At 63.0% G+C, this 15,520-nt stretch overlaps 1 protein-coding gene across 12 annotated transcripts; it reads left to right on the plus strand.

Annotated features, from left to right (window-relative positions):
* Positions 1–1,819: 1,819 nt before the first annotated feature.
* Positions 1,820–15,059, plus strand: EXOC3L4 (exocyst complex component 3 like 4). Of its 12 annotated transcripts, none has more exons than XM_060620837.3 (15): positions 1,820–1,970; positions 2,400–2,551; positions 3,196–3,268; positions 5,443–5,528; positions 6,002–6,460; positions 7,360–8,011; positions 8,775–8,886; positions 9,158–9,280; positions 9,645–9,745; positions 9,983–10,063; positions 11,601–11,715; positions 12,274–12,393; positions 12,484–12,636; positions 13,224–13,345; positions 14,478–15,059. In XM_060620837.3, the coding sequence occupies exons 5-15, from the start codon at positions 6,070–6,072 to the stop codon at positions 14,668–14,670; spliced, it is 2,163 nt and encodes a 720-aa protein (XP_060476820.2). In that variant the 5' UTR covers positions 1,820–1,970; positions 2,400–2,551; positions 3,196–3,268; positions 5,443–5,528; positions 6,002–6,069; the 3' UTR covers positions 14,671–15,059. The 12 variants fall into 12 exon arrangements, with proteins under 12 accessions (XP_060476820.2, XP_060476818.2, XP_060476831.2 ...); XM_060620835.3 differs by having other exon boundaries at positions 6,054–6,460; XM_060620848.3 differs by lacking the exon at positions 12,484–12,636 and having other exon boundaries at positions 6,054–6,460.
* The last annotated feature ends 461 nt before the right edge of the window (positions 15,060–15,520 follow it).

Consider the following 15,520-nt stretch of genomic DNA (forward strand, 5'->3'; position numbering starts at 1 on the left):
CCACCAGCTTTTCAGGGACCTAACTCTTAAAAGGAGGTGACCCATAATTGAAGGTTCCAGGACCCTGACGTGCCCTGTGAACTGGAGACCAGGAAAGTCAGACAGAGGAGCCCCCGGTGTCTGTCCACCAGGGCCTGGCCTCTGTCTTGCCAGCTGCATGGCCACGAGCAGGGTCCTAGGCCTCTCTGAGCCTGTGTTCAAGTGCAATGAGGTGGAGAATATTTACTCCACAGGGGCTCCAGGAATCCCACTGAAGAACCCCGGGCAGTCATCTTGGGGTGTCCCCTCTGACTCCTGAATTGTGCCGCTCCCGGCCCCCCCCAATCTCTCATTCTGACTCTCATCCTGACATGGGACAGGACCAGCCTGAGCCAGGAGGAAAGGCCCACCCAGCCACCGGGGCATGAGCTGGGACGCTTATGACCAACCCTATTTCACAGGGGGCACCCAGGGATCAGGGGGCTAATGACTCAAGTGGTAAGCCAGGGGGCTTCTTGGAGGAGGTGCTGCCATCTCTGGGTCCAACTTGGCCTGTCTACAGAGGGCTATGGGGTGCTGCCGTCTCTCAAGTGCCTTCCAATCGGTTATAGGCTGGATTTTGTCCTCAAAAAGTTCTTATGTTGAAGTCGTAGCCCCCAGTACCTCAGAAGGTGGCTATAATTGGAGATATGGTCTTTAAAGAGGTGATTAAGGGGGCGCCTGGGTGGCTCGGTCAGTTAAGCGTTGTACTGTGGCTCAGGTCATGATCTTGGGACTCATGAGTTCGAGTCCCACATCGGACTCTGTGCTGACAGCTGGGTGGAGCCCGGAGCCTGCTTGGGATTCTGTGTCTCCCTCTCTCTGTCTCTGCCCCAGCCCTGCTGACCTCTGGGTCTTGGGTTTCCAGCCTCCGGATCCTTGAGGAAATCACTGTGTTGTTTAAGCCCCGGCCAGCCACACTGTGCTGTGGCAGTGCCCGGACAACAACACACAAGCTTGTCCCTGCGTCCTCAGCACCCCGCTCGGAGCGCCTGCCCTGCTCGGCCCCATGCCGCGGTGGCTTCAGCCCAGCTGGGACAGGCCTGGATCTGTCCTCCCTGGATTTTCCCCAAGTTTCTTCCTAGGATGCTAGCAGTGGGATTCCCCCAAGAAGATGTGCAGCCTGCCTCTTCTGGGAAGTCTCGGCGACCCTCTCCACAAGACGTCTCCGACCTGAGCCACTGTGGAGGAGGAGGGCCCGGGTTCTCCATTCAGTAGGCTCAGGGCCCCTCTACACCTTTGCCCAGAGTGCCCGCCATCCCTCCTCACCTTCCTTCCTTCAGCCCCCATCCCCTCCGGCTCCTGAAGCCTTTCAGAATGGCTGTGGCTTAGGACATTCCCTTTGCTGTCACTGTGACATCCTCTCCCCCTCCCTGTGCCCCACAGCCCACGTTTCTGCATGCCTGGCTCTCAGGATGAGCCTGGCACAGGGGCCTGGTGCCAGCATCTCTGTCCTGGAGGGAGGGGTTCTTTGGGGCTTTGGTGCTGGGGGCTGGATGTCCCCGTCCCCCCACGCCCACCCTGCACGCCCTGTCCGTGCACCTCTGGCTTCGTGTGAGCACAGCAGGGGACGGCTGGTCCATTCCCCCCACCTACCTGCCCCCTCCCCTGATGCCTGGAGCTGTGGAGCGCTGCCCCTCCCCTCCCGGACTCTCAGGACTCAGCCCGAGCCAGAGCCACGAGTTGCCAGGGATCAAAGGTGGCAATGACAGTCTCTGGAATGGGGGGAGAGTAAGAGCCTTTCTGAAAGTGAAAGTCTGGGGTCAGGGTGGAGGGTGGGGCCGGGGGTGGGGCTGGTGGGCCCAGGGCAGCGTGGAACAGGCTGGGAAGTCCCAGCTGCTGGTCATTCGCTCTGGCCGACCCAGAGGCCCCACCACGGAGGCCCAGCTCCGAGGGCCCGGCTTCCCCTGGCGGCCCCGACCTGCCTGGGGCCCGATCTACTCGCTCAGCAGGTATGTTCGGGTGCAGGTGGGCACTGGGGTGCTGTGGACAGTGGGCGGGAATTCAAAGGGCCCAGGGTAATTCCGGTTCTGCCAGTGGCTTTCCGGGCCAAGGGCCTCAGCTCGGAGCCCAGGCCGGACTGCCAGCTCCAATCACAGCGTTCGTACACAAACATACAGAAAGCAGACAGATGCGGACATCGAGACACGCATGTGGGCACAGACACACAGACGCGGACTCATGGAGAGAGCGGCTTGCACACATACAGGGAAACACACTCAGGTCAACGCACAAAGCCCATACGCACCCCAGTGCGGCAACATACCCCCAGGCTACACTCTCACATTAGATTGCTTATCTTTTTTCCCTGGGTACCGGCCCTGGCCTGGTGGGTTCCTGGTCAAGCGGCAGATGCCCCAGACCGTGCAACTGTCCCTCAGTCAGGGGAGAAGGTACACCCAGTGCTGGGGCCAAGCCCGGAGAGAGAGGAGCTGACCATGGTCAGGAAAGGCTGCTTGGTACTGAGGCTCGAAGGCGGCTCGAGAAGGTGGGGGTGAGGTCACTGCTGGCAGAAGGAACAGCCTGTACAAAGGTATGGAGGAGAGGCGAGGCGGTTGGGCGAGTGGTGAGCAAGGGGGGAAGGAGCTGAGGGGTGGGTTAGGAAGGGCCTCGAGTGCCCAGCTAAGGAGGAGTCTGCTTTTCCTGAGGGCAATGGCACCCCAGGAGGGCTATGCTTTGTCACTACTGAGAAGAGGAAACTTTTTAGTGCCTTTTTCTAGTAGGCTTTCGTAACACACAGGAAAGCCCTTGTAAGCAGGTCTCATATCGCCTATGAATAATGACAAATTTCCCAGGTCCTTCCCAATATTCAAACCTCATTTATTCTCTTGCCTTATTGCCTTGACTAATCCTTCCTGGCAAATGTCGAATAGAATGACTGAACAGATACCAGGCCTGAGCCCCAGGTGCAGCTGCCAGTGCCTCTGAACATTCAGGGCGATGGGGCCAGAGGGCCAGAGAAAGAGCCAGAGAGAGTCCTCACGGGAATGGGGAGGCAGGTACGGGGCAGGGGCCGAGGTAGAGTCAGCAGGACATCCAGTCCCGCAGGTACCCGTGTGGCGAGGGGCGACCCTGATCCTGAGGGTCACTCCTCCTTCAGGCTGGCTCTGGGCTGATGGGGAGGAACAGATGGGCAGAGGCTCCCAGGCCAGTAAGGAAGTGTCCCCATCCCCACAGGGACAGTGGTGCAGCCTGGCCCAAGGACACCTTGGAGGTGGGGGCACCCATGCCCCTGGGCCCCGAAATCCAGGTCAGTTTTGGGGGAGCAGAGACAGGGAGGCTGGGAGCAGAAGCAGCCTGCGAGAAAGCTGGAAAGCTGGACATTCTGGGGACAGGAAGGTGCCCAGGAGGCTGGGTGAGCGCAGGTCAAGGAGGCGAGGCTGGAGAAAGTTCTGTCCCAGACTGGAAGCTTCCAGTGCGGGGCTATGGGGAGCCATGGAAGGATTTAAAGCAAGGGGGTGACCTGGTTGGCTTGTGCTGTGGGAAAGTCAGTAAGAGCCTTTCTGAAAGTGAAAGTCTGGGAAATGGCTTGGGAAACTGTGGGAGCAGGGTCAAGGGGGCAGTGAGACCGTCCGGGGGCCTCGGTGGGCCTTCGGTACAGGTCTAGTTCTGGACGAGGGTGGTTGAGCAGGCTGGGGGGGGACCCGTCTGCTTGTGTGGCCTCAATAAGACCCAACTGCCAGCTGCTCCTCCTTTCCCCAGAATCTGCCTCTAGACCCCAGTCCTGGCATCTGAGAGCTGCCCCCACGGTGGGCCCTCGGCCGGGAGAAATGGTTCCTGGGGCAGCACCTGGCTTCCCGGGGCTGGAAGATGTGGGAGCCCAGCCTCTGCTCCCCTTTCCACACAGGCCTGGGCTGGCTGAGGCTCCCCGTGGGGGGCTGTGTGACTAGAGGCAAGGCCCTGCCCCTTTCTGAGCCTGTTTTCTCATCTATGAAATGGAATGACACCCTACAACTTTGTTGTTACGGGCATCTGATGTATGCCAGGCCGTGGGCTGGGCACACAGTAGGTGCTTACTAAGTGTGAGCTCTACTCAACCAAGGTAGGGCCCACTTGTCCTGTCCCCACGTCCCCCTGGTGATAGAGCTTGAACTGCATCTGGGCACAGCACAGGCCCAGATGATTCTCATCATCACTCAGAGCCTGCTGGATGCTGAGGGGCACCAGGAAGAGGGGAGTCGGGGAGGGGCAGGGTGCAAAGAGCTCTTGTGACAATGTTCTGTGTGTGCATGGGTCAGTCTGAGTCAGGGCAGGAGAGGTGCCAGGAGAGGACAAAGTGAGTCCTGGCACCAGGAGACGACAAAGACCTGTGGCCTGGGCAGGGCAGATAAGGCCTCATCAATCATCTGGGCCTGCCCCTCTCTCGGTGAGGCCTCTGTCCAGCTGTCACATGGCATCTGGGAAGAGGAAGGTAGGCCTCAGCCGACCCCTCAAATGTCTGACCCCTGGACAGACATCGCTGGAGGGCATAGAGGGGTGGATGAGGGTCCGGGCCCTGCCTATCCCAATAGGCAGGCAAAATGGGGGCCTGGGGAGAGGGATTCCACCCGATGTCACCTAAGGGTCAGGTGCCGGCTCCAGCCTGACCTTTGTCCCAGGGATGGGGGCAGCCTGGAGAGGTCTCGGGGTTCTGGCCTCTGGTTGGTCAGTGACTTCAGTAGGTCCAGCCCTCCTTTTGGTTGCTCTCTCCAAGGCTTAAGTAAGATCTTGCTGATCTAACACAGCCCCCCCCCACCCCCACACAACACCCTCACGATGGGGTGTGTGGGAGGTCCCAGCAGGCTATGAAATCTCTCTCCTCTCTCCCACCCCAGCTTAACCTAAAGCCAGAAAATCAAACACCACTGGGCTGTGCTTAAAAGGAGAGTGGGTTGGGGCGCCTGGGTGGCGCAGTCGGTTGAGCGTCCGACTTCAGCCAGGTCACGATCTCACGGTCCGTGAGTTCGAGCCCCGCGTCAGGCTCTGGGCTGATGGCTCGGAGCCTGGAGCCTGTTTCCGATTCTGTGTCTCCCTCTCTCTCTGTCCCTCCCCCGTTCATGCTCTGTCTCTCTCTGTCCCAAAAATAAATAAACGTTGAAAAAAAAAAAATTAAAAAAAAAAAAAAAAAAAAGGAGAGTGGGTGCAGCCTGGGGAGGGCCTGGAGCCCAGGGTGGGACCTAGGCAGCCCCTGCTTTGCACCTCCATGCCCTAGGGACCCCCACCCACCCCTTACAGGGGAGTGGCCGGAGCGCAGGAGGGGTGGGTGGTGGGGAGATGCACCGGTGAGGAACAGCCTCGGGGAGCCCCAGCCCCTGGTTAAATATAGACCCGGGGCCCCTCCCACCACCCCCGCCCACAGGGCTGCAAGGCTGGGATAAGCAGATAAGCCCCTGGGGGCAGCCACGGGTGGCCACAGACCTCAAGCCTGACCCTGCCTCCCTCCAGGTCTAAACAGAAGGAGCCTCTTCCAGGGAGGGATCCCTGAGCCTCCCTCTGAGCAGAAATAGTTGGACCTGATGGGCTGAATGGGGGTGAGCTGAGGGCTTGGCGGGGGGGGGGGAGGGGGGGGTGGGCAGTGAATGCTAGGTGGTGGGGAGATTGGGCAGTTAGGCTTAGGCCTCAGGACCTAAAGTCCAGGAAATCCTGGATGTGGTTGCTGGGCCCAGCCCTGGGGACCGTGGGCTGCCGTCTCGGCTGTGCCCCCAGAATCTGTCTGTTTAACCCCCCTCTCCAACTCTGATGATGGCCTGGCAGAGCCAAAGAGGGTGGGCACCTGGGGGTACCCTTCGGAAGATGGTATCAGGGAAGTTTTCCCGAAGGAAGTACCTGTCTGTCTACATCTCAGTGCCAGCTGCGGTGTGGCACGGAGAGAGCTCCGGCCGTGAGAGCTGCCCGGTGACAGCTTGGGGGTCATCTCTGGGAGAAGCTTCTCTGACCAAGCCAAGCCACTGGGCCCCTCCAGGTCTCACAGGGCTCTCACGAGGTTTCTGTGCCCATTCCCCAGGGCTGCCCCCCCACCCCACCCCAGGCCTCCTGAGACTCCTTTTCATCCCCAGCTTTCCTGCTGCCAACATGTCGTTATCACCGACAGTGACCTCCTGGCCAGAACCGCACAGCCCTGAGGAGTCTGATAAGCTGCAGACCCCAGAGCAGGACACTCAGCAGGCAAGCAGTGGGGACATGCCCAGCACCCACCGTGAGGACACTCGGCCCGGCCTGGGCACCCTTCGGCGGGCCTTCTCCAGGGCAGGCCGGCGGGCCTTGGGCCAGGTCCCCGGGGAGGACGTTGGCCTGCTCCGACGCAGCTCCCACTTCCTGCGATCCTTACGGCGCCCCCGGGATGATGGCCCGGCTGCTGCACCAGGGGGGGCCCGCGGCCCAGAGGGGCCCTCAGGCGTCACGGATGGTGGCAGCCGGCCGTCAACCACTGGGGTGGGGCCTGAGGAACCAGGACAGGAGGAAGGTGAGAGCTTCACAAAGGATACCAAGCATGGGAGGAAACTGAGGCCAAAGAGGGAGCAGCACAGCCCAGGCTTCCCGACAGCTCCCCCAAACACCCCCATGCACAACTGCATTTTACATTCTCCCAGCCTTTCAAGCAGGGGAGCATCCACTGGGCAGCTCAGAGAGGCCAGAGTGAGCTAAGTCAGGCTCAGAGAGGTTAGTGATCTGCCTCACATCCCACAGCCAGGAAGTGGATAAATGGGAGTTGAACCCACATCTGTAGGACTCCAGAACCCTCACCTCTCCACAGACTTCCACAGCCTGGCCCCTGGCCAAACTAGAGTGATGGATAAGGCGCTGGTCCTCTCAGAGCACAAGGCCGCGGGGGGTGCGTGGCAGCAATGGGCCTGGAGGGGAGCTCAGGAGGGCTGCGGGCGCAGGATGCATTGGCGCTGGGCTCCAAAGGGGGGGCTGCAGGTGGAAGTAGAGGGCTGCTAGGGGCTGGGGGCTGGCCCAGAGCAGGGAACAGCAAGGAGCGTGGGAGCTGGGCACAGGGACAGGACGCGCCCAGGCTGAGCTCTGACCCCAACAGACCTGCAGTCAAGACAGCAACATGAGGCCACCAGGCCCAGCTCAGCAGAGCTGGGAGCAGGGGAGGAGGTAGGGACCGAAAGCGGGGAGGGCAGGGCCTGATCCCAGCTGCTGCTTTCAGCCAGGTTTACCCCTCTTCCAGAGTGATTCCGAGGGACGATTCCCCGCAGGTGGGGGCCGTTGCTCCTGGAGCAGACCTTAGGGGAGCGCTGGGGCCAGGCGGCCCAGCTCCCGGTGGGCGAGAACGGGGCCCACAGGCCTTGGTTGGGGGCCGAGGTTCCGGCGCGGCACCCCCCACCGCCCTCTCCCTGCCTGTCCTTGCCAAAGGCAAATCTGTGGCGGACCTCATCACGGAGCGGCAGCTGCTGGCGGCCTTCGAGCAGCTGCGGCAGCTGGAGACGCGGCTCCTGGCGCAGAAAGCCTCGGGCACCTTCGAGCAGGACCCCACCGGCCTCGCGCGGCGCGCCATGGACGTGTGCCTGCTCTACGACGGGCTGGCGGCGGAGATCCGCGCCATCGTGCGCGAGACGCTGGGCCCGGGCGGCGTGGACGCGGCCACGCTCGCCGAGCTGGCCCGCGTGGTGCGCGCCGAGGAGGAGGCCCACCCGGTGCCCCCCGCCGACGGCGACTTCCTGCTCACGCCGCGCCGCTGGCGGCGGCACTGGGAGGACGCGGTGACGCGGAGCGCGCAGGAGCGCGTGCGGCAGGCGGGCGCTGGGGACGCCGCGGGGGCGGCCGAGGGCGCGTCGGGCCTGGCCCGGCTTCTGGCCGAGCTCGGCGGCTCGGTTCGCCGCGACCTGCGCAAGGTGCGGCTGCAGGTGCAGCCCGCCTACTCGGCCGCCGGCCTCCCGGCGTGGGAGGCCTACCTGCGCGCCTTCCACGGCGCGGTGGCCCAGCGCCTCCAGGAGCTCGCGCGCGACGCCCGGGGCTGCGAGCAGCTCTACGTCCTGCTGGACTGGACCGCCAATGTCTACGGCAGGTGAGGCCCCAGCCAGAGCGCCGAGCCGGGCGAGGGGAGGCCGGTATCGCCCACCTGGCCCTGCCCACCCGGAGGCCTTTGGGCGCCCGCCCCGAGGAGCCCTGGGCACCTTTTCTCTCTTTCTTCCCGGGAGAGGGCTGGTGGGTGGGCGGCAGAGATCCCGGGGACTTTGACGTTCTTTTCTTTCCCCTCGTCTGGGCCGCGGTACTCTGCCGCCGGGGTTTTCCTACGGTGCTACCCGGGCACCCGGTCCCGCGAGCGGGACAGCGTCTGAGGGGAGGTTGCTTCCCTGACAGGGAGCCCAGATGGAGGCCTCTGCTAGTCCCCAGGATGCCGTTGAGCGTTTAGAAAAGGGCCCCTCACCCAGGCAGGACACAACCGTGGCTCAGAGATGCCTGGCGCGGGTTGGACTTCACCCGCACTCTTCCCCTTGGATGGGCACCTGGGTACGGGGCCCGGCGCGCCGACAGCTCCCAGCTCCAGCCCGGCGCTGAGTGACGGGGTGGGTTTCCTTCGATGCTGAGCCCTCCTCAGCTCCGAAGGCCAGAGAGCGGGTGGGAGGAGGGTGCCTAAGCTCCGGGGCTCATTAATTTGCTGTGTGGCCTCGGACAGCTACCTGGGCCTCCCTGGTGCGGCTTGGATAGTGGCAGGTCCCTGAGCTGTGTGGTGCTTGGGTGCCTAGGTTTTGGCCAGGGGGAAATTGGGGCAGCCACTAGTGCATCAGAGCCGGGCCCAGACCCTCAGCCCCTACCCTGCCTTCCAGTCCTGACTTCCTCGGTGCCCCGGACCTGACTCTGTCCACGGAGCCGCTGCCCCCACTCCTGGCACCCAGTGTGTGGGCGCGCCTGGAGAGCGACTACACCAGCTTCCTAGAGGTGAGGCCTTCGAGGGGCAGGGCCTGAGGGGCGCCATCCAGGCTGAATGTGGCTGCCTCCCTGTGGGGAAGTGTGGAGCCCAGAATCACCCTGGGTGTGTGGCCTTGCTCAGGGGAGAGCCACTCCTCACCCTGTGGCCTTCAGCACGGGCCTGGGCCCCAGCAGGGTGGGTCAGTTTCTCCCAGGGCCCAGGACAGGGCTCCGAAGGTAGGGGGACCCACGCCTCCCTCTTGGGAGGGGCTCACTGTGCCCCTGTCCCTACCTCGCACAGACCAAGATCACAAGCTGCTTCGACAGCATCCTGCAGCTGGAACAGAGCCGCTGGGTGGCCGCTGAGGCCCCCGATGTGCTCCAGGGCCTCTACCACACGCCTCTGTCCATCGACATCCACATGGTGAGTCTTGGGAGGGGGGACGTATGTTTGGGCCTCAGGTGGTGTCTGTCCCCTTCCAGGTGGGGACACCCAGAGCTATACGATCCAGTCCCAACCTCCCTTCCCCAGTGGGCGAGAACCTGAGGCCCCACCTGGGTGGAATCAGGGACCCTGGGTCGCCAGCCAGGCTGGGAGTGCCAGGGCACAGCGCCCAGCTTAGCAAGTGGCCCGCAGATGTGGGGGTGCCGGGAGGCTGCTGGAAGCTAAAGCCGAGACCACCGGAGCAGGGCAGGTTGGAGACGTCATTGGGCCACAGGTGAGGGACAGGGGGCATCAGGTGGGATCTGGGCTTCGACGTGGGTTCAGCACGTGGCATCTCTTACAGCTCGTGGCTGAGCATGTGAAGGCGGCCGGTGCCATCTCTGCAGAACTGGAGGCCACCACCCTGCGTATCTGCGCGCGGGCACTCGGCCTCTTTCTGCCCAGGTGCAGGCATATCCTTGGCCCAGGGTGGGGTGGGTGGAGGGACCAGGGTAAGGATGGTGGTCGTCCCTGGGGAAGGGCCATCCTGTTTGCTCAGAGTCCGAGATCCAGGGACAGATGAGAGAGAGGAGCCTTCTTATAAGGCCCCGGGTCTGGGTAGGGACCTGAGGGGGAGGGCAGACCCCAGGTCATCGCGCCACGGGTAAGGGTCCCTAAGGCTTTTGCGTACTTCGCCCCCAGGTTTGAAAAGGCTTTTCTACAGTCGGAGGCGGTGAGCGAAGCTCATCTGGGCGCCAGCATCAACGCCTGCGAGGAGCTCAGGTGGGTCTCGACCCTGCTCCTCCGCAGGGAGGTGCCTGGCGCGGCCAGCAGGGGGCGCGCGAGCTCGGGGAACCGGGAAGCCGTAGGCTCCCGTGGCGGCCAGCGCGCATTGAGCAGTCTGGACCATGTTCAATGGAGGGACTTCCCGGAAAGCCTCCCAGGAGGGCACCCGCCTCGCAGCTCCCGCCCCCGCTGGAAGGTCCTCCCTCCTCCCCGCAGGGGTGAGGCCCTGGAAGGGATGCAGGGAGTTTCAACGCTGAGCAGAGGCTAACAAATTCCAGCCACCCCAGTTATCGCCTGTTGTCTGCCCAGTGTGTCCCACCCCCCCCACCCCCCCACCCCCGCCCCCCCGCCCCCCCCACCCCCCCCCCCCGCGTCGCACGCCATCCTGGGCTCCTTTCTTTCCTCCCTTCACCCAAGTTGGCCGGCTTCCTTTTTAAAGACACTCCTCTTCCCCACTACCCTGGGTCCCTCTGCCCCCAGAAGGCAGATGCCTCCCCTTTCTGCAGGCAGTGGCTGCCCCCCTCCTGGGCCTCCGGTGTACCCCACATTATGCTGCAGCAGGTACGGCCATGGACTTTGAGCTGCGCAGTCTGGGTTCTGATCCCAGCTCTGCCACCTGCTCCCTGTGTGCCTAGAGATAAGTCACTTCCCCCTTCTGTGCCTCCTTTTGTCATCTGTCAGATGGAGATGTGGGGCTCCACGCCCTAGAGGGAATCATTTCGTATTCACTTTTTGTGAGCGCTTGAGATCCAGGCACTGAGCTGGAGCTTTACCCGCCTGATGTATTTCGTCCCGAGGGCAGTGTCCCCATGTACTGGGACAAGTGGAGGCTCAGAAAAGGAGTGCCACCGGCCCACCATCATGCACCGTCCAGTATGGACCTGGGTGCTGGACCTGGGACCTGAACCACGCTTGTCTGAATCCAAGCACGACCATGATGAGGACCACTTGTCTAACACTCTCTCAACCCTAATCGATGCCAGGCTGGTCCGTCCCCTTCAGCCCCAGGAAACATTCTCTGCCCCTTGGTAGGCAGCCTCTGACCCAGCCCCTGATGGAACTTTTTAGCCTTGCCTTTCTGTGTCCCTGTTCTGAGGACTGGGCATAGCCTGGCCCTCGGTCTCCTTGAAAGTGTGTGACGGGGTGGGTTTGAAATGGGGGACATTGTCACCTTCAGAGAGGCAGTTAGGAGGCTCAGGGGAGGGCCTCTGTGCCAGTCATGGCCAGGCTGCCCTGTCTCATCACCAAGACGGTTGGAGGTTTGACCCAGAGACACCACAGGGGCGTTCTGCGATGCAGTGGGGACGCCACCGTCACCCTGCTGCCCTTCCCTCCGGGATCAGCTCCTGGGGCTTTGGAGCCATCTTCTCACCCGACTGTGCCTTCAGGGCTACTACACTGTATAGCCCCAGGGGCTGCCCTTCACATTATAGTCTAAGTGAATGGCTCCTGGCCTCCGCGGCTGTCTACCGGAGCTTGTTCCACAGCCTGCTCCTCCTCGCCCACTCCGTCTCCTGTCCTGGCCCCTCCCCAGGACCAGTCTTCTGGCCAGGTTCCCAGGAACCTTTGAGGAGCTGGAGAAACCTCTAGTGGCCGCCATCTGTGTCTTCCAGAAGCGGCTGCTCCAAGGCTTGCAGTATGATGTGCAAGTGAGTGGGACAGGCCCTTCTCTCCCCACTTTCCACACCCAGCGGCTGCGTCCTGTGCCCTGGAGCCTGGGGCCCCCAAGTCCCAGCACTCCCTCACCTCAGGGGCAGTTTCGGGGGTGGTGCTTTGGGGGGCGGGCAAGGGACCCAGATAAATTCCTAGTTGAGCAGGGAGGTCAGGAAACGCCTACCTACTTGAGACTCTCAGAGAGGGTGTGTTCAAGGAACCAGACCCCTCACCCCACCCCTCAAGGCCTCCCCAGGCTCCCCTAGGCAGGGCCTGCCTAGAGGCTCAAACTCAAACCCTGTCCCCTGGAGCTCAGGGCTTGGAGGAGTCATCCTTGCAAGAGGCTAAATGACATTCATGGCTGAGAGAGATGTTACTCGGGTGACATTAGAAGGGGGTCAGTCCCCCCAAAGTTTCTTCCTGGCGACAGATTGTCCATCGGCCTGAAACACCCCTGTTAGGAGCCACGCACTGGCTCTGAGGAGAGGGTCTAGGGGATGAGGAGGAGACGGTTTGAGGAGGGTTAGAAGACTCCTGTCCCCCTCTGCCCCCAGCCGCTTTTCAGGGTCCTGTGTACCAAGGCCTGGCTGACACACGACGTGCTGCAGCCCCTCATGGACAAAGTGGTGGCCTTCGCCCATCACCTGGAGCACGTGGCCCCACTGCGGGCACAGGTATTTCGGGACAGGGCTCTGGTGGGGCCGTGCCCTGGGCTGGGGCCTGTGACTCTGACTGACCCTGGCCCTGATCCCCCGACGGCCCAGGAGACTCTGCAGGAGGCACACCGATACGTGGTCCGTGAATACCTGGCACAGGTGCTGAGTCCTCGTGAGCGGTTCCGCGGTGTCGATCGCGTGACTGGCTCCCAGAAGATGGGCCTCGACGCCCAGGCCATTGGCAACACCTTCCAGGGCTTGGTAGGAGCATCGACTGACTGCCCCCAGTGCTCGCCTCCTCCTAGGGCCTCTGGCGTGAGGAGCCTCCCCTGGCACCCCCTATTCTCATTTCCGGGAGGGGGGGCTCCGCAAGAGCCCCCTGGGGCGGCTTTGGCAGAGGTGGTTGTCCCCACTCTGCAGCAACCGGGAGAGGGTTTGGGAGCGCTGGCACAGCGGGGGCGGGGCCAGGTGGGATCATTTCCATATATTTGCATACGGCCCTCGGCGAAGTGAGCAGCCAAGGGGCGGGGGCTCCGGGAGGCCCCTCCAGCATCCCTGACCCAGCCTTTGGAGCCTGGGCACCTGTTCCTTACGCCGGCGCGGATGCGCTGTAGGATTCCCGGCAGGACTTCCGGGCCCGGGTCTCGGTTTACCCACCTGCGCAGAGACCGGAAGACCTCTCTGAAAGTGCTGCGGCTCCGTCCACAGCGCCAAGACCCGAGTCCCCTAACGCCGCCCGTGCAGTCACAGCGGGGGACGGCGCATTAGTGTTGGGGCTGCAGGCAGGGGCGGCAAGGGGGCTCCCGCGGGAGGCGGCCCGTGCCCTAGGAGGCTCCCTGTCCCCGCAGGGCTCAGAGGCCACGTGGCTGGGCCAGGCTATCCCATGCGTCGCTGACATTCTCGGCGAGACTTACAAGGACGACATCGGGCGGCACCTGGAGACACTCATCGGGAGCTACCCAGACATCAGGTCCGTTCCCCACCTGCTCCCTCATTGGGCGCCGCCGACCCCGGGGTCGGGGGACCGGGGCCTTCAGAAGGGTCCCTGTGGCTCTGGAGGGGGGGCAGGGGAGGAACCAGAGGGAGGTGCAGCGCGTTCCGTACGGAGCGGGGCCGGCATCGGGCGCGGGCTCGTGCGCAGGTGCGTGAGGTCCCGGGCGTGCGGGGTGGCCCTTGACCTTCAGGCGCGGAGCGGGGGCGGGGCGTGAGAGCCGGGGCGGCCCCTCCTTCTACCGCTGTTCTCGGATTTGGCGTTCGGTGCCTTGGGGTCCCGAGGCCTCTAGAGTGTGAGGGGGTCGGGGCCCCTCCTCATGCGTCCGAGGATGGGGACAAGTACCCGTCCCGGAGTCTGAAGGGGAGACGCCCCCTCTACGAGAAAGCCCTATTGGCAGCCCGGGACTCCTGAGACCTGGCCAAGAGGAAAGAGGCTTTGATTCCGGGGTTTGGAGGGGAGGTGGGGGGGATGGTGAGTCATCGAACCCGTGGAAATTCCAGCCCGAATCTCTCCATAGCCTTGGAGATTCCGGGAAGGGGAGGTCGCAGAGAGCCTGGGACAAAGCCCTTTTCCGCAGCTCGGACTGTCTCGCCTTTGGCCTGGAGTGACTACTTCCCCCACAGTGCTGCGGGGTTCCCCCCGGTTCCTGGGGCTTCTCTACTCTTGGCTGCCTGCCCCTGTCTGCCCCCCCCCCCCCCATTCCTGGAGGCGGCACTGCTAGTGCTGTGCCTGGGCCTCTCTCCTCGCTGCCTGTCTGTGGCTCCCCGCACAGTGCTCACAGGAAGAGGCCTCTGACACCTCTGGGCCTGGACCCGCTGTCCTTGAGGCCTTATCTCTTCTCTCACTCCACTGATCTTTGAACCTCTGCTTAGACTGTGTTCCCCCATGGGCATGCCCCTTCCCCTCCCCACCCAGCTCAGCCCCCTTCGAGGCCCAGCCACGCTGTCCAGGGCCCTGCCCCTCCTGCTTCCGTCATTCGCAGCCTTTCTCGGGCCAGCTTCCGGGAATGCCGGGGGCACCCGCACTTGGGCCCAGGGGCTCGCCTCGCTCGAGGCTGGAAGTGCCACGGAGAGGCGGGGCCTGCAGTGATAGGGGCGTGTCTTTGCAGGCGCGACCACGTGCTGGCCATTCTGGCGCTGCGCAGACTGGGCCGCCGTCGGAACCAGCGCCTCTTGCAGCGTGCCCAGGGCCTGCTGAGGGCTGCGGCCAAGGCAGAGGGCTCTGGGGCTGCTGGCGGCCGTGTGCTCTTCGAGGAGATCCAAGTGCCTACCTCCGTGGACCTGCTGATCACCTGCATCTAATGCTCCGGGTCTCGGAGGGGGCGGGCCTCAGGTGGGGGGCCGCATTAACTGAGGGGTCAGCACCTTCACGCAGGCATCACCCAGACACTAAGCCCCAGGCTGGGAGTCTAGGGAGGCGCTCTCAGCCCTGCCCCCAACCTTGAAGCCCGTAATCACACGACGTTCGTCCTCAGCTGTGCGTGGTTGCTTACCAGAAGGAACAGCACGAAGAGAGGCATTTCAGGCATTTGTGGGAGAGTGTTTGGGGGTGGCGGAGGTTCCTTTCAATACTGCCTCCCGGCCTAACGGTCCAGCACCACCCCCAGTCTGAAAGTGAAGCAGAGACTATTTATTTTTAAAATAAAGGTGAATTAAAACGGTGCCTCCCTAAAGAGGGGGCAGGGCCAAGTTGACGGTCTGAGTCTCCAGGTACCAAGGGGTCGGGATGGAAGGTTCTATGGTGACTCCATTTGGTAGATGGTCCTTTCCTGTACATTGCACAAATGGGGAGACTGAGGCAGGCCCAGAGCTGGGAAGGCTCGTGCCTGTGGCTGCAGAGAAAAACAGTCTTCAGCCCTGGGATCCCGGGTGCACTGGCCTCATGTGCCAAGTGCACCTCACCCAGCAGGAGTTGGCACTGTTCTGTCCTGTTCTAACAGGCCTGGGCCCCTAGGAGACAAGAAAAGGCCGAGACTTGTTCTGCAGCCTGAAGTATTTGGGTTAGATGTGACAGGGACTTCCCAGCAGCAAAAGCTGTAGGACTGGCGCAGGGCAAGTGTCAGCCCTGGAGAGTGTGTGTGTGTGTGTGTGTGTGTGTGTGTGGTGGGGGGGTGGGGTCATGATCCTACCGGTCTCAGCTTGGCCGGCAGGG

This window comes from Panthera onca, chromosome B3 (assembly GCF_046562875.1).
Source record: "Panthera onca isolate mPanOnc1 chromosome B3, mPanOnc1 haplotype 2, whole genome shotgun sequence".
In the NCBI taxonomy this organism is placed as follows: domain Eukaryota; kingdom Metazoa; phylum Chordata; class Mammalia; order Carnivora; family Felidae; genus Panthera; species Panthera onca.

Coding starts and splice junctions, on each gene's coding strand:
- EXOC3L4 (XM_060620837.3), top strand. CDS start 6,070: ATGTCGTTATCACCGACAGTGACCTCCTGGCCAGAACCGCACAGCCCT. Junction 8,012..8,774: donor ACCGCCAATGTCTACGGCAG/GTGAGGCCCCAG, acceptor CCTGCCTTCCAG/TCCTGACTTCCTCGGTGCCC. Junction 10,064..11,600: donor AACGCCTGCGAGGAGCTCAG/GTGGGTCTCGAC, acceptor GCCCCTCCCCAG/GACCAGTCTTCTGGCCAGGT.